General features: G+C 32.5%; 1 protein-coding gene across 1 annotated transcript in view; it reads right to left on the bottom strand.

Moving 5' to 3' along the window:
- The window catches only part of LOC130648717 (sorting nexin-14-like), a 28,662-nt gene extending 4,961 nt beyond the window's left edge, over positions 1–23,701 (bottom strand). The window contains exons 1-21 of the mRNA XM_057454790.1: positions 23,465–23,701; positions 17,623–17,691; positions 17,411–17,468; positions 11,764–11,849; positions 10,412–10,439; positions 10,018–10,068; positions 9,609–9,652; positions 9,389–9,476; positions 9,170–9,254; positions 8,867–9,023; positions 8,165–8,285; positions 7,645–7,728; positions 6,970–7,084; positions 4,306–4,373; positions 3,975–4,062; positions 3,800–3,857; positions 3,408–3,474; positions 3,267–3,322; positions 2,958–3,043; positions 2,760–2,806; positions 438–578 (exon numbers count right to left, since the gene is read on the bottom strand). Of these exons, the coding sequence (XP_057310773.1) occupies positions 438–578; positions 2,760–2,806; positions 2,958–3,043; positions 3,267–3,322; positions 3,408–3,474; positions 3,800–3,857; positions 3,975–4,062; positions 4,306–4,373; positions 6,970–7,084; positions 7,645–7,728; positions 8,165–8,285; positions 8,867–9,023; positions 9,170–9,254; positions 9,389–9,476; positions 9,609–9,652; positions 10,018–10,068; positions 10,412–10,439; positions 11,764–11,849; positions 17,411–17,468; positions 17,623–17,691; positions 23,465–23,541 (1,674 nt within the window). The 5' untranslated portion in view covers positions 23,542–23,701. The remainder of the gene's footprint in view (positions 1–437; positions 579–2,759; positions 2,807–2,957; positions 3,044–3,266; positions 3,323–3,407; positions 3,475–3,799; positions 3,858–3,974; positions 4,063–4,305; positions 4,374–6,969; positions 7,085–7,644; positions 7,729–8,164; positions 8,286–8,866; positions 9,024–9,169; positions 9,255–9,388; positions 9,477–9,608; positions 9,653–10,017; positions 10,069–10,411; positions 10,440–11,763; positions 11,850–17,410; positions 17,469–17,622; positions 17,692–23,464) is intronic.
- Positions 23,702–24,041: the final 340 nt, after the last annotated feature.

The following is a 24,041-nucleotide window of genomic DNA, read 5'->3' as shown; positions in this document are numbered from 1 at the left end:
CAATAATTAATTGTGTGAGAAATTCATCATGCTAAACCAAACTAACGAGAAAGAAACAAAACAATAACAAAACAACAAAAAAGAAAAAAACAAACAAACAACAAGCAAAACTAACAAACGAAAAACAAACAAAACAATAACAAAACAAAACAACAAAAAAGAAAAAAACAAACAACAAACAAAACAAACAAACGAAAAACAAACGAAACAAACAAACGAAAAACAAACAAAACAATAAACAAAACAAGCAAACAAACAAACGAAAAAACAAACAACAACAAAACAACAAACAAACAAACGAAAAAACAAACAACAACAAAACAACAAACAAACAAAAAACAAAACAAAACAAACAAACAAAACAAACAAAAGAAAAACCAAAAAAATGAAAAACAAACAAACAACAAACCAAACAAACAAACAAAAGAAAAAAAGACCTTTTTATTCTTTTCAAATATATAGTCAATATTGGCAATAATCACATGCCAGTAGCTGAGATCGTAAACTTCGTCATCACTGTCATTATCTTCGTTGTCATCATAATCACCATCTGAATCATCATACGCTTCATATGCTTCCTATAAATGATGCGAACGTTAATACAAGTGCCACTGTGAATCATAGTTTTTAACTATGGGCGTTATATATAAATTTGGGTAATTTGGGTAAGTATTATATATAAGTAGTATATAAGTATATATAAGTATTATATATAACCCAAGTATTATTTTATAAGTAGTATATAAGTATATATAAGTATTATATATAACCCAAGTATTATATATAAGTAGTATATAAGTATATATAAGTATTATATATAACCCAAGTATTATATATAAGTAGTATATAAGTATATATAAGTATTATATATAACCCAAGTATTATATATAAGTAGTATATAAGTATATATAAGTATTATATATAACCCAAGTATTATATATAAGTAGTATATAATTATATATAAGTATTATATATAACCCAAGTATTATTTTATAAGTAGTATATAAGTATATATAAGTATTATATATAACTCAAGTATTATTTTATAAGTAGTATATAAGTATATATAAGTATTATATATAACCCAAGTATTATATATAAGTAGTATATAAGTATATATAAGTATGATGTATAAATTTGGGTAATATTTAAAATCAATGAAATCATTTTATGGAAGAAAAATAGGCCACATTTCATTAACTTTAGACAAGAAACTTTAAACACAAATGCTATCTTTAGCACCCTGGGCGTTGTAAGTTTTTATATTTGGGTAATATTTGAAATTAATAAAAACATTAAAAGAGAAATCGTTTGCATCTAATAAATTTTAGACAAGTAACTTTAAAACACAAGGAGCAGAACTTGTACCTTAACATTAAAAAAAGTTTTTCTTTAATTATTAAACGGAAGTGGCGTTATATTCAGGGCGGTAGTAAATATCATGACGTCATCTCGGGGAACAATATGGTTTGAAAGGTAATATTATGAAAAAGGAGAAACAACACCTATCTTACAAGAATTCTATTCTAAATTTGAATAACTATAAAAAATTTATATTTATCAAATAGCGTTGCTTTTGCAATTTTTATTTTCGACGATTCAGAAGTGCGTGATGACAAAATGCTGACGTTAATAAAACTTAGGATTTTAGTAGGTTTGCGGAGGCTCGTCTCAAACATGTTTTTATTCCTCTTTCGAGTTAACAATAGGCTATTCTTGACAAATGACAAGAAATATTTAAAATTACTCATAAATTAGTTAATAATGAAAAGTTGTTCATTTTGTTTTTGAAATTTACAGCAAAGTTAAAAATTGTTATTGTAAAATTGTTTTTAGCTTTCTTTTCTCACGAAATATATCATTTTCTTCTTTGAATATTTTCATTATATTACATTTTTGTCTGCGATTTGGTTACGTTACGTATGACTTAAAGTTGAAAGACTAGTTTGCAATGCTTGTGAAGAAATGACGAAACCTTCGCAGTAACGTTAAAATCATTTTTATAGGTTTATGACTTATTACTATCCAGGTACATTTTTATCTAAAAAATTATAACTCCTTAGGTCAATCCATGATAAGGTTTAATATACACATCACTTGAAGTTACATAAATTTTAGCATTTTATTGATTGCGCATGGCGCATAGAAATAACGACTCTTGTGCTTCGCGAGTTAAATAGAATCAGAGCTACTTCATACACCGTGAGCGTGCTACTTGGCAGTGAGAAGCCACAGTCCCACAGTGCATGCAGCTTATTTAACGACACACGCAAATTACCTACTATTTAGATGAAGCGCAGAGAATAAACACGAAACGCAGAGAATAAACACACAGAAGTGTCATGATAAACCTTTAACTACAATAAAAGTTTTTTTCTGTAATGACAACGGCGCTGGTAATGCCGCTCAGAGCAGGGGTTTTATAACTTCTAAAGAAACTGTCGAAGTATCTAGCATTTAACAGTAAAATTAGTTTGGATAGCTAGCTTAACCCTTCTTTTTATACTTTAACGTTGGACATTATAACTTTATTTGCGACTCATATCGCACAAGAATAGTTAAGTGCCCTTCATTGTTTTTTAAAAAAAGCTTACAAATTTTCAAGTTGTCTTGTTTTAAAAAATACCAAAAAACCTTTATCTGCAAAATGTTGAGGTTTAAATTTTCACAAAAAAGAGACATCCTCTTCTGTTAACAAAACGAATTATGACGCAGTAGATGATGATTATTTTTTAATGATGCATGTAAATAATCAATACCTCCGTTCCTTCAGGATCGTCGAGAAAAATAGCTAATGACTTGTCCTCTAAATACAAAAACATACAGTTTTAGAGTACTACTGTAACTTACCATAAGCTTTTGAGGCTACTAAAAGGGGGGTTTATTAGGGGCGTTCATTAAAAAATTCATTTGAAGTATTATTAAGAATTATGAAGATAATTTAGAATTTGCCATACCTTTCACTTTCTGCTTCTTCGCTTTTATTTTACCAGCAATTTTCGAAAGCTCTGCAAATGGCATGAATTTTCTTTTTGATAAATTACTGAAAAGCAAGTGGTATTAATCAAAAACAAAGCTAAAAAATTGAACAGGTACACGAAACGCGATGAGAGTGACAGCTTGTTGTTTTTGTCCACATAGTACTGGTAATAAGTATCCTTTGCTTCATTTCAATTTCGTGTAAGTCACTAAAGTTAAAAACTAAGAAATCAATTTCTTCCCTGTTTCAAAAGTTTGTGTAAACGAAACGAAACGAAAAGCTATACCTCTCGACAATCCGTTTTCGACTTGATATTCTGTCTCCACATAACAGAGCATAAAACTAAAAAAAAGGGGTACACGTTAAAACACGTCAAAATCGTAAACAATTTAAAGGGAGTATTTTCCAAGTAAATAAGACGACTCACTTCCTCACTTTGATGGAAAAGGGGGGCATAAATCTTCTCTAATATATCCAGTGCATGTTCATATGCTCTAAGACAAAAAAAGAAGCAATATTAAACAGCATTTTCAAAATTTCAGGATTTCTCAAATTTCCAGCAAAGAAGTCCATTAATTCTCCATATTTTCACTTTAACCAATTTTCCTATATTCAGTCACAAAAGAATAAAACAAAAAAAAATTTAGAGCTGTAAAAATACAGCAACTTGTAAGAAAAAATTATGCACGATTGTAAACTGTATCACAGAATATGTTTCCCTGGAGGCAAAAAAAAATCCCGAGTATTATTTTGAAGAGTCGTTGAAGAATGACTTTCCCCATGTCATAAAACCATTTCAAATGAGTGAACACAACTCACCGGAATAATGGCGCTGCAGTTCTGAGTTTCATCATGGCATCCTTAGGTGACGCAACAGCTAGTAATAAAAAAATATAGAAAAAATTGAAAATAAAAATGAATATATAAAAAGTTGATTTACGATAAGATTGTTGTAAAGTATAAAAGTTTTGCAAGAAACAAACACAAAACCTACCATCTTGAAAGTCAGTCACTATATCTTTGGGGAAATTAATTTTATCAACTGCATCTTGCTTGAAATATAACGCATCAATTTCTTGTGTCTAAAGGAATCACGTGACATTTACGATTTATAGAAGGCATTGTTTCTATGACAAAATGACGGCATATCGAAGCAACCCCGATACAAAGTAGTACAGGTAACCCATAAAATATCAGAACTTGTTTAGCATTTTGTATTAACACTATAAGGCAGGACTTTTTTAGGGTGGGGAGAGGGTTTGCGCTCCTGCTGTGGCCCAATAGCGCTAACCTATATAACAACTTTAAAAGCTAGATTGAATTACCTCTTCAAAAAGTTTGGCTTGGTCATCTTCAGTTGCATCAGCCGCTAAACTTCGTTTGTTGAATTCCTCTAAAAAACAATTATCAGATAGCAAGAAAAGAACAAAAAACAATGACATATGAATCAAGCTTTTATCATTATCATTTATTCAGGATGGCCTCTTAAGTTCCTAAGGGTACTGCAAAGCTGAAACAGTACATAACCGATAAATAAAGCTGAAATGTTTATTCAATAACTTGTCTAGCACTACAACCCTAATTATTAAACTTTTCAAGAATTATGAAAGCCACCAAGTAGGATTTTTCACTGTCGTCGAACAGTATTAAAAAATGCATGCTTTAACCTAAATCGAAACTTGTAAATATATTAATTATTCACGTGACATGCTGGGATTATCTATTCAAGGACGTGAAAAAATTATCTGACTAGCATAGCTAAAACTAAAACCATTGCTGAGAAGTTTGAAAGAATAGTTTAAGAATGTTTACAAGATATAGTATTCTAGATTTTTAATTTTTATTTTATATATCTGTGCTTCGTCAAAGTTAAAAACTCTACCTTCTAGAATAAACAATAGGAAAGAATGAATCCACTGAAGAAAAAGTTATTTGACATTCAATCTGAGAAACTTAGAACATATAATGAACTTGATAATGCGATCAACATCTACAAAGCCACACATAACAGAAGGCAAAAACTCTACGAAAGTCAATCACCAAACGCGAGAACGATGTACACACGCAGATTCCCGAGCACAAACGCAGAAGCTGCATCGTCACAAGATATAAAAATCGAACGTACACTTCAGAGATCGCAAAGTTTAAAACTGTCCCCTTTGACTTCGTACCGTTCAAGCCAAAACTCTCCATTTATTGTGGAAAATAAAATTAATACATCCAACACATTCATTCAACATAATGATAACAAAAATTCCGAAGGAAGTAAAAACACAGACCAAGGACCCTCTAATATTACTGAAGACATCTATGCTTCTATCAAAATGCCGAAGTATACAACAAAACACAAAAATAACGAAATTACTTCCACAGACCATAAACCAGCAGTTTCTACTTTGGACATAGCCAATCAAATTGAAGCATTGTCAGACAAAGCTTTTATAATAAAAAGAAATAATTTTCAAATCAGCGAGAAGGATTCGAAAAACTCTGCGTATGATATATCAAATGCAGTAAACAAATATTCAACATTACCAGACAGAACAAATTATATAGAAAACGATGTCATGAGCGTGCGCTCCATGTTATACATCAACAGCCAATCAAAGCAAACTGCACCACTAACAAAGTGGACATACACCTTCTTTGCTTTGTCAATGTGGACATTTATTGTGTTATGTATTGAAGCAATAGAGAATAAATACACGAATACTACATGCACTGAAAGTAAAAAATGGTGGCTAGGAACATGTTACGTTTGTCTAGTTGCTATAGCAACCATAGCTATAGTTTATTTCGAACATTGTAAAATTTTGGAAACGGTTTTCATTTTGTTTTTAAATGCTGTACTGCTGTTATTGCTTCATGATGTTCCTCTGAAGTGCGTTTTAAATGATGATGATGTTGTGAGGACAGTAACATCAATAAGAGCTGTTGTGTTTTTCTGCTTAGCAGCTGCAATTATTATATTGTGGATCGTGAACAGAATTCAACTGAGGAAACAAAACACAAGTTAGCATTGGAATATCTGTACAGACTACACGCAAACTTTAAAAAGACATGGAATACAAGAAAAAATTAAAAAATGCATTAATGGAAAGTATTGTGATGCAAAAAAAAAATGTAATTTTTAAACATAGAATGAATATAATTGTTTAATACGAACGTGAGAGACTTTGTGATTGCATCACTTTGCATTTACATAAGGTACTGTAGCCCTATTTTTCAAAGCAGCTAACTCTCACAAAATAGGGAGTGCAGCTTGACAACAACTTAGTTTTTGTTACTCTAATCACCTTGCTTATTTGCCTGAGAATTACAAACAAACATTGGAATAGGTCTCATCATCATCGTCATCATCATCATTCTCGGCTTAACGTCCGATTTCAATGCTACCATGATTTGGACAGTGTATATTAATGACCCTCTTCCAATCTGATCTAGACTGTGTTAGATCTAAACTTAACTTCCTCTGTATCAAGTCTGTCCTTATAACCTGCTGCCAAGTCTTTCTCGGTCTGCCCCTGGGCTTTGCCCCAGGAACTATCAAGTCTCTACACTTTCTTACCCAATTATCCAAGTGCCCCAGCCAATTCAATCTTCTTATCTGGATAACATCTTCAATTGTACGGATACTTAGCTAAGAACAGGTAGTGAAAGTAAAATCTCTTAAGGCTACAATGCACATTGATCCAACTCTTCAATCCATCTCTTTTCTGCTTCGTTTGTGAGAAAAGTCCTTACACTTACTACATTCTTCTATATAACAAACTGTGAAAAAATTAGTAGGAGCTGTGTCACGATGTTTTAGTATTTATTATACTGTGCTCTCTCAGAATATTTTTAGCCTTACTTAACTCTAATTAGGTTTTAGTTATGTCTAAGATCTGATCTAAATCTCAAAATATAGTTAGTAAACTTTTATAACGAACAAAACTGACACAGAATCGAACCTTTTGAAAGTTTATTAAAACAAGTCTAATTCTTACCAACAGCCAAGCAAAACTGTAAAATGTTCAGCGAGCCTTCTCTCTTCATAAACTGCATAAATGGGTACAAATACTTCGCATCATGCATCAAGTCATATGCTGAAACCATCAAAGCCTGCAAAATAGACATGATAGAAGCGCATTGTAAAAGAAATACAAGGGTTATTTGAAGACAGCTGTAAACATCAAACACAAATATTTTAAGCTAACAACATATTATGAAGAGACATATTTGAAGTTCAGTCATGTGTCCCGAGTGTACTTGCTACTGTTTGACCCAGTAAGGAATCTCAAAAATTAAAAATTGCTCTGTAACAATTATTTCGTTTACAAAAAAGGCTTCTTTGACACATTTAAAACATTAACATTATACTCCTTGGCTATAATTATTGCTACAAGATACGTTTTTAGAAGGATCTAGCAGCAAATTTATCATCGCACATACATTTTTTAACAATCTAGAGTTCAAATTTCAAAATTCTCCTCTTGTTGACAACCATGGTGACCTGTCAAAGAGACTGTATTTAAGCAAATGGTACGGGATGACTAAAAGTGTATTATGTCTAAAAAAAGGTCAAATCCTGCAAAATTTATCTGAGCTCAACCTGAGTTGCCAATACCTTGTATTTTTATACATAAACATACAAAATAGAAAATATTTCCACAAAGATTTACCGATTTTGCATGATGCATTCTGTGTCTCCCAAACTCCTCGAGAAACGTCACCTTTTCACTGGGTGGGTAGCTTGGTTCTGGTAGCTTAAAGTTTAAAAAATGTTGATTTATATTCTATATATGTATCCATTCTTTTCTTGGGTGTTGTATATTTTTGTTAATAAAAATACTTTGGGGGAGAGAACATTTATAGAACAAATCCATTCAAATAAACATTTTTGCTATTTCTAACGCGAAAACGAAAATTACACCAAAAATGTACAAAAAATATACCTTATGCTCTAATTTACAAAGCTTGCAAGAAATTCCCCTTTTTTGAATTAACTTCAGTCAGTTTGAGTAAACACATTTAGATAATTTATGACAAAAAAAATTGTGGAAAAACTTTTCTTTATTTGATCTTTTTTTCTTGATACAAAATATTGACAAATGCACTTCAAAATTCACAAAACTTTTCTCTTTCATTACAAAAGTACAATCCAAAACAATATATATATATATATATAAAAACTTGACATACCGTTTCTTCATCAAGAAAGATCAGCAATAAATTATTCACAAAATCTGGCTCCACTATTTTTTCTGCTAACGTTTTGAAAATAACACCATTAAGAAGTTCTTCAAGAAAATATTCTGCTGATCTAAATGCAGAAACAAAAAGAAGCACTGATACCACCGATGCATTTAATCAAAACCCTAAGGACATTTGTTAAAAAGAATCGTTTTGTTATGTCGGACAGCTTGACTTCATAGTACTTAATTATTCAATAAAGTCAACAAAAAAATACAGTAATTTTTTTTAATAAGTAATGCAACGTAAGCAATGTCAAACAATATGTAGATAATTAACTTTGTAGGTTTCCAGACAAAAATTTTCATCTGAAATCAGCACTGCTGATTTAAAATTGAAGAGGCATAGATTTCGGGTTACTGAATTTTCTCTTGAGAAACTCTGGTGATAACTAGAGTATGTCTGTGATGTGTATTGTACCTTTTGGAGTGAAAACCTTTAACATGGCTTGCACCAGTTTAAACCACAAGGAGGGAATTTGGAAAAAAAAGAAAAAACTATGCCATACTAATTCAAGTAATGAAAACTGTTATTAGAATCATTTGTTAGTATTTGATGGTATATCCCCGCAATATGATACCATCTTTGGAGGTTTAAACTTTAGTACAAAACTAACCAATTAACAAACAATTTTTAACTCAAAAAACCAACCTGCATTCAAGCTCAGATCTCGGCAACAAATATGGTAGCAAAGTATGTATTGTATATCTCAAATATTCTTCTTCTGCTAGATCATTTTGCAAACTGAAATGCTTATATGTTTTAATTTTTTCTATAACTAACGCTTGAACGTCATCCCCATAAGATGCTAAAAAACAAAATAAAGAAAATAAAAAAACTGATTTCCATATCAGACCAACCAAGGTTGATTCAAAAAAAAAATAACGAAGGTCTGTTCAAGAGAAATAACTGCTGTGTTGCATTTTACAAAAAGCTTTTACTGTTTATATATACCTCTTTCTTTTGTTCGAAAAAAGCAGTCTACGTGAATCATGAACTTCTTCAAACATTTTTTCAAAAGGAATTCTGGAATATTTACCTGTAAAAAAAAATAAATGATTAGGGCAAATCTTCAAGGACTTTCGTGTAACTGCTCTCTTGCTATGTCAAAATAAGAACTTTTAGCAAGTAAACAATTGAGTTTTTAATGAAAAATATAAAAGATTAACTTACTTTCTGAGTTCTCTGCAGAATAATTGTCACTGCATAACGTAAGATATATCTAGCTTGATCAACAAACCCTTGATCATGGCTCAAATCCCTTAAAAAAATCAACCCAGTCATGATAAAAACAAGCAAAAACAACATGTATACACCTACTTTCCAAATAGTGAGCTTTCTTTGTTTTGTTTTAGTAAATATATTTAAAACACAAAAAAAGAATTAAACCTACCAATACCATGAGTACAAATGTGTACGTAAAACAATCTCGAAGAACTAAATAATAAAAAAACAAAAAAAGTAGAGCTACATTTAAGGCGCCTAAAAATGGGAGCAGCAGACGAACCCAATACACTACATGCAGCTAATATATTGTTGCACATTGTGTAGCAGGTTCTTCTGCAGCTCCCGGTTCTATAGATAGTGAATTGAATAAAAAAAACATGTTTAATCAAGCTGGTATAATGGAATAAATGAATTAACATTTTCTTCACAAAAACATATGGAGACTAGGAAATATATTCAAAATGTATTTCACTAATTTTACTTTAGGTTAGGTTATAATTTACTGTGCTGCATGTGCAATATTCTAGAATGTCCATACAGGATAATGGTGTAATAGAATATACACAATAAATTACCTCTGTGAGTGCTTCATCAACTCGTTTTGGGATTTTTAAATCTTCCCATGGCTAAGAAATAAAAAAAATAAATCATTCCAGAGGTTTAAAAATGTCCACTTATCAGACATAACAATAACAGTTAGCCGGATTTAAACAATAATTTTTATAGTGGTCCTCAATTTATTCTCAAAAAAGCCAATGTGTTAAACAAATTACTATAAGTAGTAGCTAAGTTATTCGTCAGTTACTGCTTAGTAAATATACACAGATTTGCTGCTGTGACTCTAAACCATGACAATCACAGTTGGGCTGAATGTCACCATATATTGATAGGACCACTAAGACCACTAAGACAAAGATCTCAGTTTTAGTTCTTCAATAGTCAAAAAGTCACAAAATACCAAGTACTTACATGTAAACTTTGATGTGAGATTTCAGGTCTAAAATAATTATAAAAGGTATATACTGAACTTCCACTAGTTATTGCACCACAAATAAAGCCCTTTTTATACCATACCATTACCCTCTTACGGCCTAGTTCTAATTCTAGTCTACTCCTCTCAGTTGCTTAGTTATGTTACTTTCAGTTGCTGTAGTAAACCAAACAAAAATTTTCCCGTAAAATAAAAACTACATTAGACATTTTATATTTAATTTGCACATGGGACTTATTTCTGTGATCTTGGCAAAGTTGATAAGAAAATAAATCAGTTTGCATAGGAGAAGATCAATCTCACTAATCTACAAGTAACTAAGTTTAACATGGGTTAAATCTGGGTTTACGTCCTTCTCAATTCATTAACTTTGTAGGATTTGGTTATACTTATGTATTCTTTATATAAGAAACAATATCCTAGCAAAAAAGTCCAAGAAAAGAAAAATCCAGCCATTACAGTGTTTTCCTAATGTCTAGGCAAAAACAAAAAATCCAATAAAAAAATAAATTTAAATATACTTTCTTTATATATATAGTTATATAATATAGTTTTTAAAAATTTTTATACGAAAAAAACTATATACGATGTTAAAAATTAAACATTTAAGTTGCACTGCAACCTTCTGTTTCTTGGAACACACGCTTTGTCAGTAGACACTCCACCATTTTTAACTATGACCTGAAACAGGACTAAAAGTTTTGATAGAAAGTTCCTTTCTTTTTTGATATTATTTACTCAATCGCATACGCCAACACTCTTTTTTATTGTAAGTTGTTGAAGCATGGCTTCATCTTTGGCCTTACCATGCATGTAAGGTATTTTTAGATCCCTTTATTTTTAGATTACAGATGCTAGGTTCTTGAGTGTGGGATGAACAATTTTAAGTCAAGGGTTTACCACTTATCTCTAACATACTAAATAATTATTAGACTTTACTAAAAAACATGCATACTCCCTGTTAGAAAGTGCAAACTTGCAAACTTGCAGGAAACAAATTCAAAAAGTATAAATGAAAACTTTGTGTATTTTTAAGGATCTAAATTATTACAAGGACTATATTTTAAAAAAATGAGCATAAAACATTACGATGAATAAGATTGTGAGCTACTGTGACCATTGTGATCACAATGCAACCTTTTTTAAATTGCGAAGATTGCAGTAGGGTCTTAAATCATGCTCACAAGATAAGGGTTTACAATCATATGTGTTCTAACTCCTGTACTGTAAAGAAAAATAAGGTTTAATTAAGAGAAATACAATTTGACAGTACCTCCAGTCATAAGATGGATTGCTTCTAATAAACTTGCAAATATAAGAAAATGCATACCTGTGTCTTGAACAGCCTTTTTTCGAACAAACTGTGCACCCTTTTCTAACTTTCTTTGTTGTATCATAGCTTGTTGTTTTGGGTGTCTACAAAAAGTTAAACACATTCAATGCACAATCAATGAAATTGAAGAAGATTAATACAAACATTTTGACAATTTTGTGTATTTTAAACCTTTTGGAAAAAATTTGTTTAGCCTTACAAAATTTTGTCTCCTTTAATCAAACTTTTCAAGGTGCCATTGTCAGATTTTATAAAAGCTCAATATTTTTTCTCCACCCATCTAACAAAATTAAAAAAGACACTAAACATTTCTTTTAGTCTAGAAAACTCAATTTTTCACCAGGTTAGCAAAACAACTAAATGCAGCCTTCTTAATCAGGGCTTTAAAAATTAGGTACAAGCTTAAAAAACCGATGCTGTCCATTACATTCTATTTTCAAAATGAAAGTGCATCTTACAAAATTAGATAGTCAAATAAGATTTATATTTTTTCATGATCCTGTACCTTCTTTTATCTTGCAATCACTGATAAATCAGATATAAACTTCCATCAAAATGTGCATAATTCGCATTTCCAAAAGGAACTACATGCATGGCTACACATGCAGTTTTTGTCCTAGAATTCTCGCATGTATAAATACAGTTTTAAAAGAAGTTAAAGAAAGAAATTCTCTCTAAAATTGAGATAAGTCCCTCGTTTAGTGTAGTGTAATATTTAGATTTCTGTTAGAAATGAAGCTTTTTATTCTTTCCACTAAATTTAAAACAAAAAATAGAAAGGTGAACTAACTTTTTTAAGGTTTGGTTTTTACCTTTTCTAAAAAATATTATTATATTTAAAGTAAATATAAAAAAAGAAAGAAAAAAGAATCGCAATAAGCCTTTTTCAAAATCATTGCATGAAGACGAGGTTAGTTTTGATGAAGTTCAGTACACCAAGTTGTTTACTTGCTGTTTTGACATTAGTTATGAACAAATGTTAGTTTTATAATTTTTAACTGACACATTGAAAGATACCTAGCTTTTCATCTTATTATAGGTACTAGGATGTTATAGCTAGCTATGCACACAGGAATGATATTTTGCCCTGCTATGTATTGTTATTATTGTCACCCTTTTAGCCCAACTCAGCAATCACAAATTGTGTATCGTCTTGGTTTGTCGGTTGGAGTACATATTACTATTGTAAGATTATTATTTCTTAAGCATGTTCGAAAAATGATAAACCTACAACACTAACCAAAAATTATTTGTTGTTATCAGTTCTGGCATAAATCAATTTTTGAAGACACCACTGAACATACTGTTTTTGTTATAGCCCCCCCCCCCCCCCCTTTACATCAATAAAATATTTAGTAGGTGTAGTGTAGCTTTCTTCTCTAAGAAAATAGATTCAATATTCATCATCATCATCATTCTCCGCTTAATGTCCGTTTTCATATTAATGACCCTCTTCCAATCTGATCTAGACTGTGTTAGATCTAAACTAAACTTTCTCTGTATTAAGTCTGTCCTTATAACCTCCTGCCAAGTCTTTCTCAGTTTGCCTCTGGGCTTTGCCCCAGGAACTATCAAGTCTCTACACTTTCTTACCCAATTATCCCCCTCCATTCTTTCCAAGTGACCCAGCCAATTCAATCTTCTTATCTGGATAACATCTTTAATTCTACGGAGACTTAGCCTGCTTCTTAGCTCATCTGAACACTTTCTGTCTCTCAGACTGGTGTTACACATCCACCTAACCATTCTCATATCATTCCTTTCTAAAAGGTCAAGATCTTCCTGCTTCACTGCCCATGTCTCATTACCGTACAACATAACACTTCTTACACAGGCCTCATACAACCTACCTTTTAACTCAATTGACAAGACTCAGCTAGTCAACAAAGGAAGTAACTCTCTGAACTTTTTCCAAGCAGAACCTATCCTGCATATAACAATTCTTCCAACACCCCCTTTACTGCCCAACATATCACCTAAGTAACAGAAGTTCTCAACTATCTCTAACGAGCCACTGTTGTACATCATTGAAGTTGGAAATACTTCATTCTATATAATCTCACCTTTGCGACACAAACTGAATGTAGGCTCTTAACCTTCCACCAATACTACTGCACTTCTTATGTACCCAATGCTTGTAAGTCTGACAAAAAATTGAGTTACTACCAACCCCTTTTCTGCAAACTCCACAAGGCCACTTTCCAAGTACAGGGTCACACTTGGCTGCAATGCTACTAATCATGACTTTAGACTTTGCAGTTAGCCCTTTCTCTTCCAGTCCTTTTTTCCACTTCTCAAACCTTTCAACTAATTCTTCCATCAACTCTGCTATGAAAACCAAATCATCTGCATACAATAACTCCCATGGACAACCTGTTCTGAACTCCATCGACAACGCTTCTAAGACTAGAACAAACAACAAAGGACTAAGTACAGAACCCTGATGTACAGCAATATTTACACTAAATTCATCACTAAGTGAATCATTAATCCTGACACAACTTCTAGCATTGCTGTACATAGACTGTACCATTGTAACTAGCCCCTCATCCAAACCTAATTTTCTCATATCCCACCAAATAACTTTACATGGCACTCTATCAAAATCTTTCTTTAAATCTACAAAGGCAAAATAGAGATTCTTTCTCTTTTATAAATACTTTTCCTGAAGCTGTCTGAGGAAAAATATTGCATCTGTAGTGCCAAGCCCTGGAACAAAACCAAATTGCATCTTATCTATATCAATTCTTTCTCTAAGTAACTTATCAATCACTCTTTCAATAACTTTCATTATTTGATCAACCAACTTCAAACCTCTATAGTTAGCTCTTTCTAATGCACCACCCTTGCCCTTGAAACAATTCACTATTACACTCGACTGCCACTCACTCGGAATAGCACGATCCTTTATAATCTGATTAGCAAGACTTGTAATAAGCTCAACTCCAATATATCCAGATGCTTTTACCATCTCTGCAACAATACCTGATACTCCTGGAGCCTTGCCAATCTTCAATTTCCTAACAGCCTCCACTACCCATTCTGTCTTGATCTGCATAGCTGGCCCTTCTACAACATCACCATCAGACAAATTATCCTCATCCCAATCAAACTCAGTGTTAAGCAACCTCTGATAATAATTCTTCCAAGCTACCCATTTCTCCTCCTCTGTGATAGCCAAGATACCTTCATCATTATGTATACAGTTCTCAACTACGACATCTTGATTAGTCTTTTTCATTTGCTTTGCTATCTTGAACACCTGGTCGTCCCTTCTTAACACATCTTGAAATCTGTTTCTCTTTGCTTCTAATTTTGCTTTGTATACTGCTGTACGAGCACGACGCTTAGCTTCTAAGTAAATATTTTTACTACCACCTGACTTCCACCCTTTTTTCCTTTATACACTCTTTTCCTTTATACACTGGTCAACCTCATTATTCCACCACCAGGTCTGTCTATGTCTAGCTGGTCCTTTCGTCCACCCACAGGTATCATCAGAAGCTTCTAGAAGACAATTCTTCAAAGTAGTCAAAGTACTTTCAACATTGTCACTATCACATTGACCATTGTGGGCTAACTGCTGAACTTTTGCACTAAATTGTCTTGCTACAATCTGTTCCTTCAGCTTCCAGACTTTACGACGGGGCCTGTACTTTCCCTTGGCTTCTTTAACACTCTTCAAGATAATACCACAAACCAGCAACCTATGCTGGGAAACACACTCTTCCCCTGATATAACTTTCACGTCCTTCACCACTTTCTTGTCTGACTTTCTAACCAGGAAGTAATCTATCTGTGTCTTACAGCCAGTTGACTTATGTTATCAGCCTACTCTGTCTCTTACTTAATGATGTGTTGCAAACCACCATGTCCATTGCCGTTCCAAACTCAAGCAATCTCTCCCCTACCTTATTTCTGCTCCCAAATCCATAGCCTCCATGCACACCTCTATAACCTTCAGATGACTTCCCAAGATGACCATCAAAGTCGCCGCCCATCATGACAAGTTCAGTGTCTCTAAACTTTGATGTGACTGCTATTAACTCATCATAAACTTATCTTTATCTTCCTCACGAGTCCACACTGTGGAGCATAAACTGACAGAAAAGTGACAATCCTATTATCTATCAAAAACTTTATCACTATAATACAACTATTAACATGCATAACAGCTATTAATTTTTCTACCTGCTTCTCTGCAACAAATATGCCAACTCCTCCATATCCATCACTATTACCAATTCAAAAAAGCTTATACCCTGCCCTCCTACCTTCCACAAATCTCACTGAAGCTCCTCTCCACCTGACTTCCTGAATACAACACATATCAACACATCTACGTTCTAACATTTCAACTACCTCACCTGCTCTACCTCTCAGAGTACCAACATTTAAACTAGCCATCCTCAACCTAGTGTTATCTACCTTGTAATGTGATATCTGGGTAACGGTCTAAAGATGCTCACACCTGACATCTGTCCTACAGCTATTAATAAAGAGTTTTGGAATTGCTTTACAGCTGGATGCACTTCCTAGTGCCAACCGTTTTCAGACCGCACTGGGTGTTTTTTAAAGTGGCACTATCACATGTGGCATTTCATGGGACTTCCACAATCGCCCCTTTAAACTAAGGTATGGTGGAGGACGTTCAACTCCTCTTTTGTCTCTTAAAGAGACCTTTCAAATAAAAAAGAATAAAATATATATGTTAACAACATTGGTTAGATTTTGTACTAGCTAGTCATAAAGCTAAAATATAAAAAATCCAAATCAATTAACTTAGCTAGCTGAAAACCAGAGAAGAATGTAAACCAGCAACTTTAATAAGCCCAACGGGTGAAAAATAAATGCTATTTTCTATTTGTTTTGCAAAAAGTTCATAATTAGCACATTTAACAGGTTAATTTCCCTTTAAAAATCACTGGACAGCTAGCTATTTGCGAAATTTGCTAAAAGATTTATTCCTATGAAATTTGGATTTTTCCTTTTCAAAAATACTTTGCACTAATTTTTTCCTCAATTTACTTAAAACTACATATATATATATACGAAAATTTTCACTTCAACATCTTTTATTTCACGTGTCCTACAAAAAAAAACCCTTCGAAAATGGAATAAATTGAGAAACAGAATTTCATTAAATTCTACTTTTTGAAATTTGAGAAATTTAAGTCAGGTAAAATTTTAGGACTTTTTTTTGTTCTTTGGTAAATTAAATTTTATTGTTTAAAAATGTTTTTCCGAAAATTAATTCTCACAAAAATTGATTCCCTTAATTCTCTTATTAAGATTATTTTGATATTAGGACCACTTGTTGCAAAGTCCTACAAATGACAATGCTGTTGTGTCTTGTTTTGCATGTGTATAAGTAAGCTTCAGCTTTTAATCAGTTTCCAACGTTATCTTTTAACTTTATGCTTGTTTGTTCTTAGTACACACTGTTTAAAACAGTTTCAGGGGTGCAAATATTGACCAGCAACTGCTGTTTCAGGTTCCTTTTGGTCAGCATTTGCCAAATGGTGACCTAACTTTTCGTGACTGCTGATACAATTTTAACATAACAAAAAAATAATTGAAGTAGAGGTTAAAAGTTGCAATTAATTATTTTATCATTTTTACACAGTTGCATTTTGTTACATACTTTAATACTGCCTGTAAGTTGCAACAGCATCAAAAGGTTTGGAGCTTCATTCCAATTTCTGAAATAAATAAATGAACTCTGTTTACTTTTGTAATTCTCGCCATCTGCACTAAAAAACTAGGGTAATTCGGTATAGCAATAAAAATTGGCACAAATTTAAAATTCATACAATTTTTTTTATGTTAAGAAGTTATAAGCATAATGTAGTTTACCTGAGAACCAAATATGCAAGAATCAATCCAACAGCAAATGACCATATTGAAAAAACAATTACAACATATCTAAAGAACAATAAAGATCTATTTTACCAAGCAAGCACTTCACACTAGTCTTCGCCAATCAAGAGAAAACAAGGAATTTGCCATTCAAATCGTCTCTTGGACATTAGCAACAATAGTCATTTTCATGATCCTGTTAGCATTGTAAGCACAAGGTAAATATTAAATATCATTAATAGGCAGCGGGCTTTCGGCAATGTAAAATATTTCTTTGTTCTACAAGTAATAGAAGTTTAATATTAAGGACTATGTGAATATTCAAAGAAATAAAATTAAATCATCAGCGGAAATAAAATAAAATGAGCAAACACGGTGAGTAATTTTCAAACAGTTTTGTTGTGTTGTTTTGTTTCTAAAAATGTTAAAAATGTTCTAAAAATTTGTGTTACCAAGGATACATACCACAAGGTGTATGTATTGCAGGCCAGAACTTTACTATCAGGACAAGAAAATTTTATTTTATCATATTTAGCTTTATGATTAATATAGATTACTCATTACTCATTGACAACAACATCAATCATTAAAAAGTCTTCCGTTTAATTTTTATAATTTTATTAGTGGGAAACAAGTTAAATTATCGCGTAAACGCAGTAATTTGACAAAAATATTTTGCATAATTTTTTTTCAAAAGTTTGGATCATAGATATATTTTCCCAAATTTATAACGATTGATACTTTTTTTAATCTTACCTTATGTATATATTTTGCTACCATATTAGAGTATACGGAAAGTGACTGATAACTGATGATTTATTCAAATTTCCCCAAAAATGCAAAATTAGTCATATTTATGATGTCATTTCTGATTCCTATGACGTCATCAAATTAATTTTTCCCTGGAATAAGATAACTAAAACATTCTTCAATTGTGCTAAGTTTATCACTTACAGTACTGGAATAAGGACACCTAACATTGTAGATCGTGTATTGTGCTATTTCGATAGTAAAATTTTTTAGCATTGTAAAAGTTGCGATCCATAGTGGGGTCAACTTTCACAATGCATCGTGACTTTAGCGATCCACATCATGATAAACGCTTGCCATGACACCCTCCTCTGTTATGAATTTAAATATATAATTTTAATGCTGTGAAAGACTTTAAATATTGTCAACTAATATATAGTCCGTTAAAAAATTTTGTACTGAAATTTAGATTTTCTGAAAAGACTGCGCAAAAAACATTAAAAGAACACTAAACTTTTTTATTAAAATAACTTTTTTTCATTATTCTAAGTTAGAGAATGATAACTAATAATATAAATAAACACACAAGTATATTCTGTATAACTTTCGAAACAGCACAAGAATAATTTTTGCTGTACAGCTTTTAAAACAACACAAGAAATATTGTTGTAATAAAAATCGCCATCCATGTTTAAATGTGTTTCAAAAATATATATTAAAATAAAATGAAACATATCTATATAATAATACGCCAGTTCTGTCTGTCTGTCTGTCTGTCTGTGACTTTTCCAAAGAGGATTATATTCTTTACCATTTTCTTTGATAAAGTCTGTAAAACATTGCCCATAAAATTGTTCTGTAAATTACCAAACTTTGACGTTAAAATAATATTAATGTCAAGGAGAAGTATATTAAATTAAGAAGCCATTACAGTGCACTTAAAATTTTGTGGCCAAATAACTTGGAAACGAGGTGGTGACGTCAATGATTTTTCACCGCGTGGGTAACTAGGGACCACCTAGGACCAATTTGAGCAATTTTCCCAAACCTGGGTCCCCAAATCTGTTTCGGTATAGATGGGTTGATGACGTCATCAATAAACCTTCAAACCCTAATCTCTGCAACTGTTTGTCAAAAGTACATGATCCTATACATTTTCTTGATCAGAGTTCTAAGATCTATATGATAAAGGCAACATGTATACAAATTTCTAAAATAATTTTTTTGTGCTTTGAATGCTCTTTGCTGACGTCAGCAAAAATTTAAAACCCTTATATCTCCTTAACCGTTCATCAAAAGCACATGATTATATACATTATCTTGATCACCGCTTTAAGCTCTACACAAGAGAAGCAACGTGAAAACAACCTTCTAAATTTATTTTTTTGTGGATGGGTTGCTGACGTCATCAAAATTCAAATGACGGTTCTTTTTCATTTGTATCCTGCCTCCAGTGGATTTTTCCACGGGCTTTCTTGACTAGTCTCTTTAATAATAGCCGTATTCCGTCTGTTTGTGTGTCCGCGAAAGCCGTGTCCCATCACGGAAACACTTCGTTGCGACGGGTAAACTTAAAGGACGGGCGACCCTGTGGATTTTTTTACGGGCTAATGACTAGTCCATATTATAATACCCGCATACATCTGTCCGTCTGTCTGTCACGCAAAATAGCAGCTTAGCTGTGAAAGTAGCGAGACGCACACAATCCGGTATAACAAGGACGGGCAAAACCATGGATTTTTCAACGGGCCACCGTCTAGTATTATTAAAATACAAAGCATATTCTTGCTGCATAACTTTTGAAAATACGTTTTTGAGCATGCAAGTATTTTAATCTTTTCACCTTGAATACTAGTTACATTATTTCAGTGAGACAAATTATTATTATATTTTTTCTTCACAACTAAAAAATATAAACTGCCTGCGTTAAGACTAAAATACACGGTAAGTTTAAACGAACCGTTTAGTTGTAAGAAAAAACTTTCGTTGTAGATAATATATCTGTCTACACATTAAGATAAAATGTTTAAATTTTTTTACAATGAATACCAAAGAAAAAACATGTAAATCTTCCGTTACAGGTCTTTTTATAGCAGCAGTAGGGTAAACGGGGAAAGAAAAAAAGTGGGTATGATTAGAAATTGCTCAAATCTTTAGTTTAAAGAATAGCTCATTAATCATTCTGGTAATTTCAATAGAAAAAACTTAGCAAAAGTTGAACATGTCCAAAGTTTAAAAAAACTTATAAAATAAAAAAGTTGTGCATCGTTCCTGTTTAGGGCTCAGCGCCGCTAAAATTTGGACCCACTTCCCTCCTCTTTTACCGGATTTCCGTCCGTAAAATACACACATTCGAATAAATCTTGGAAGGCTCAGGGGCGTGTTTTGTAGATAAAAGTTACTGGAACTGATGACAAGAGGAACTACAATACAGTGAAAAGATTTGTTTACATCGTGGTTCGTGTTTATTTCATGTTACACATGAACCACGATAGTCCATGATGCGCATTTTTTTAACAATCGTGGACCTCACGATCATGTTTCGTGGACTACACGAACGAAAATTAAATATTACATCGTGGCTTCCACAATAGATAACTTCTATTGTAAAACAACAAAGACCGTTAGTTCATCAATTAAATCAAAAACCGACGGCAAAAAAATAAATTAACACGTTTTAATTCGTTATCATAAAGCTGGCTACATAATAGATTTTAATCGTTTGTGAATCAAAATACGATCTAAAAAAACATTTCTATCGCCGCTTTTCGCTTATAAACTTTTAAAATGCGATCTAAAAAACATTTCTATCGTCGCTTTTCGCTTATAAACTTTTAAAATGCGATCTAAAAAACATTTCTATCGTCGCTTTTCGCTTATAAACTTTTAAAATGCGATCTAAAAAAGCATTTCTATCGCCTCTTTTCGTTTTTAAACTTTTAAAATGCGATCTAAAAAAACATTTCTATCGCCGCTTTTCGTTTATAAACTTTTAAAATGCGAACTTAAAAAACATTTCTATCGCGGCTTTTCGGTTATAAACTTTTAAAATTCAATCTAAAAAAGCATTTCTACCGGCGCAGACAAATTTAACTATTCTAGATAAATGACATTTCGTAAAAATACGATTGCGTCCATGACGAAAAAGTATACACCAAGCAAAAATTACAAATATGCTGTTTTAACTTGATAAAACCTGAAACAATCAAATTACCAAATTTTTTGAAAAGAAAAAAAATTAAATTATACTGGTTATAAAAATCGTGGAGCTGGCGAAAATAATCGTGGGACACACAATCCTTCGTGGAGATAATAATATTAGCGTGGTGGCCACAATAGAATGTTTGAATGTTTGTTATACATAAAGACCACGATTTTATCGTTGTTCGTGTGCACCATGCTGGTTACACGAACACGATGTTAACAAACCTTTTCACAGTACTGTATGCTCACAAATGTTGAAGAATTTTCAGGCCTCGAACAAATTTTTGAAATTTTTTTTCAAACTTCAGGCCCACCCCCTTAGCCGCGATGTCCCGCTAATGGGGCCCAAAAAATATTTTCAAAGACCCCTTACACGGGAAGTTTTTTATCTTACATTTGAACAGTCTGTTTTAACTTACCGTGTATTTTAGCCTTTATGCGAAAATACATAGAAAAATATGCTTGTCTTAACACCCTCCTCCATTGTTATTTTTTTTATATTTTTTTTGTTGTTGTTGTTCCAACCATACATTCTTATTTTTCTATGAACTTTCATTAAATCAAACATTCCCAAATTTAACATTAGCCAATTCGGGTAAAACATACATAAAAAATATGCTTGTAACACCCTTCTTTGTTGTTATTTTTTTATTATTTTTTGTTGTTGTTCTGACCATACATTCCTGATAAAATTATTTTTATTTCGTCGACCGACCGACCATAAGCTACCATCTACTTCGTCTGTAGAACAAATAATTAGGTCAGAGTCACCTTATTTCTAAAATCCAATTCCTAATAAAAATACAAGATGAAAAAGAATTTTTAAATGTAAAAAAATACAGAGACACAATTATACACTCTATTGTTTATCACGATTATTGGTGACGATCGTGATAGCATCGTTATTTTTTATACATCGAGACTATCGCAAAGTTTTCAAAGGTGGGGTAACTATTATGGAATTTAAAATATGCTAACTTAATAATCAGGCCATTTGCTTCACAACTGTCCTGAACTTTCATGACAAGAGCTTTCAAAGCATACATGTAACATTAATGTCAAACACCCTTCTTATTGATGCCACTTTCAGTGGCGCCGTAGATTAGTAGATATAGCTCTCGTACTCTGTGCGGGAGACCGGGGTTCGATTCCTCTTGAGGGCGATTCAACATGGGCGAGTGAATGTTACCATCCCCGGGTTAACCCAAGCCATGTGAGGGAAATTGGGGAGATGGCTCCATGTGTGGGACATTGAATGTTGCCGGGAGTTGTCTAGTAGAGCGCAGAGTAATTGGGTCTGCGTAGCTCAAAACGAGCTTTAAATACTCTAGGACTCTCCATTTAAGCCATGGCCCCTCCTGAAAATAGTAGACAGGGTATATCCCTCAATATTAGTGAGGCTAGCCATGTAAAATATGCACATCTATCTATCTATCACTTTCATGCTCACTGGTGTAATACACTAACATACTCAAAAAAAGACGAAAGAAGATATTGAAGCATGCCACAAGAAGTCTGGACTTCATCAACGGAGAGCATATTTTTAAAAAAGGAACTTCTACGGTAATAATTTAACCTCATTTTTTACAAAAGTTTATTCTGCAAATCTTGCTTATATAACTGCAAAAATTTATTCACGCGAAAATTGCTTAAGGACTACAATTATTTTGATACCACAAAAGTTTCTTCAAAAGTACTTGGAGAAGAGTGTTTACCCATGCAACTAGTAAATCAAAATTGAAAATATAAACAAAAAAATTTGTTTAGGCATTGGCACAGAAAATTTCATAGCATGGTAAACCCTGATTAATTATGCTATTTTATGGGGTTATATATGTTTTTAAATTTAACATAGAGTATAACAAACATAGAGTATAACGCTGACCTGATTAATGTAAGGGTGGAAAATATGAGGAAAAGCAGAGACAAAATCGTAACTGGATTCACTTCCGTATCTGCCATATTTGAGAATTCGCTGTCGGCCGTTCTTGTTCTTTGTCGTAGGGACTTTCAGTTGTTTCCTCCGTCTGTGTTAACTCATGGTACCCAGAGGATGCCTCCTCTTTTAATATTTAGTTTTCCCTTTTTTTCTCCTGTTTTTAAATTACCAATCACGACAGGCTATGAAAAATGTCTTAAATTAAAATTAAATGTTTAACTAAAACCTCCCAGGGAGGGACAATTTTAATGCTTTACTGCTACGGGGAAAGTGGGACCCAGGATTCCCGGACTCTAAAAGCGGGAGGCAGGATAATCTTTTATGGATTCGGTCCCAAGACCAGAGTAACATTCGGCGTGTTAGGAAATTGAGGACATCCTCAATATAAAAACGCAAAAAGAGGTCCTGGGGACGAGGGTGTGTGAAATCAGGTGTTCCATTCAGAGTATGCATCTATGTGCGTGTCTACTTCTATAGGTGAAAAAATATGAATAAATGCACTTATTTTTTTTTTAATTTAAAT

The sequence above is a fragment of the Hydractinia symbiolongicarpus genome, chromosome 7 (assembly GCF_029227915.1).
Source record: "Hydractinia symbiolongicarpus strain clone_291-10 chromosome 7, HSymV2.1, whole genome shotgun sequence".
Lineage (NCBI taxonomy): Eukaryota > Metazoa > Cnidaria > Hydrozoa > Anthoathecata > Hydractiniidae > Hydractinia > Hydractinia symbiolongicarpus.
Note: the sequence above shows the minus strand (reverse complement) of the source record. Positions and strands in the feature narration are given on the sequence as shown.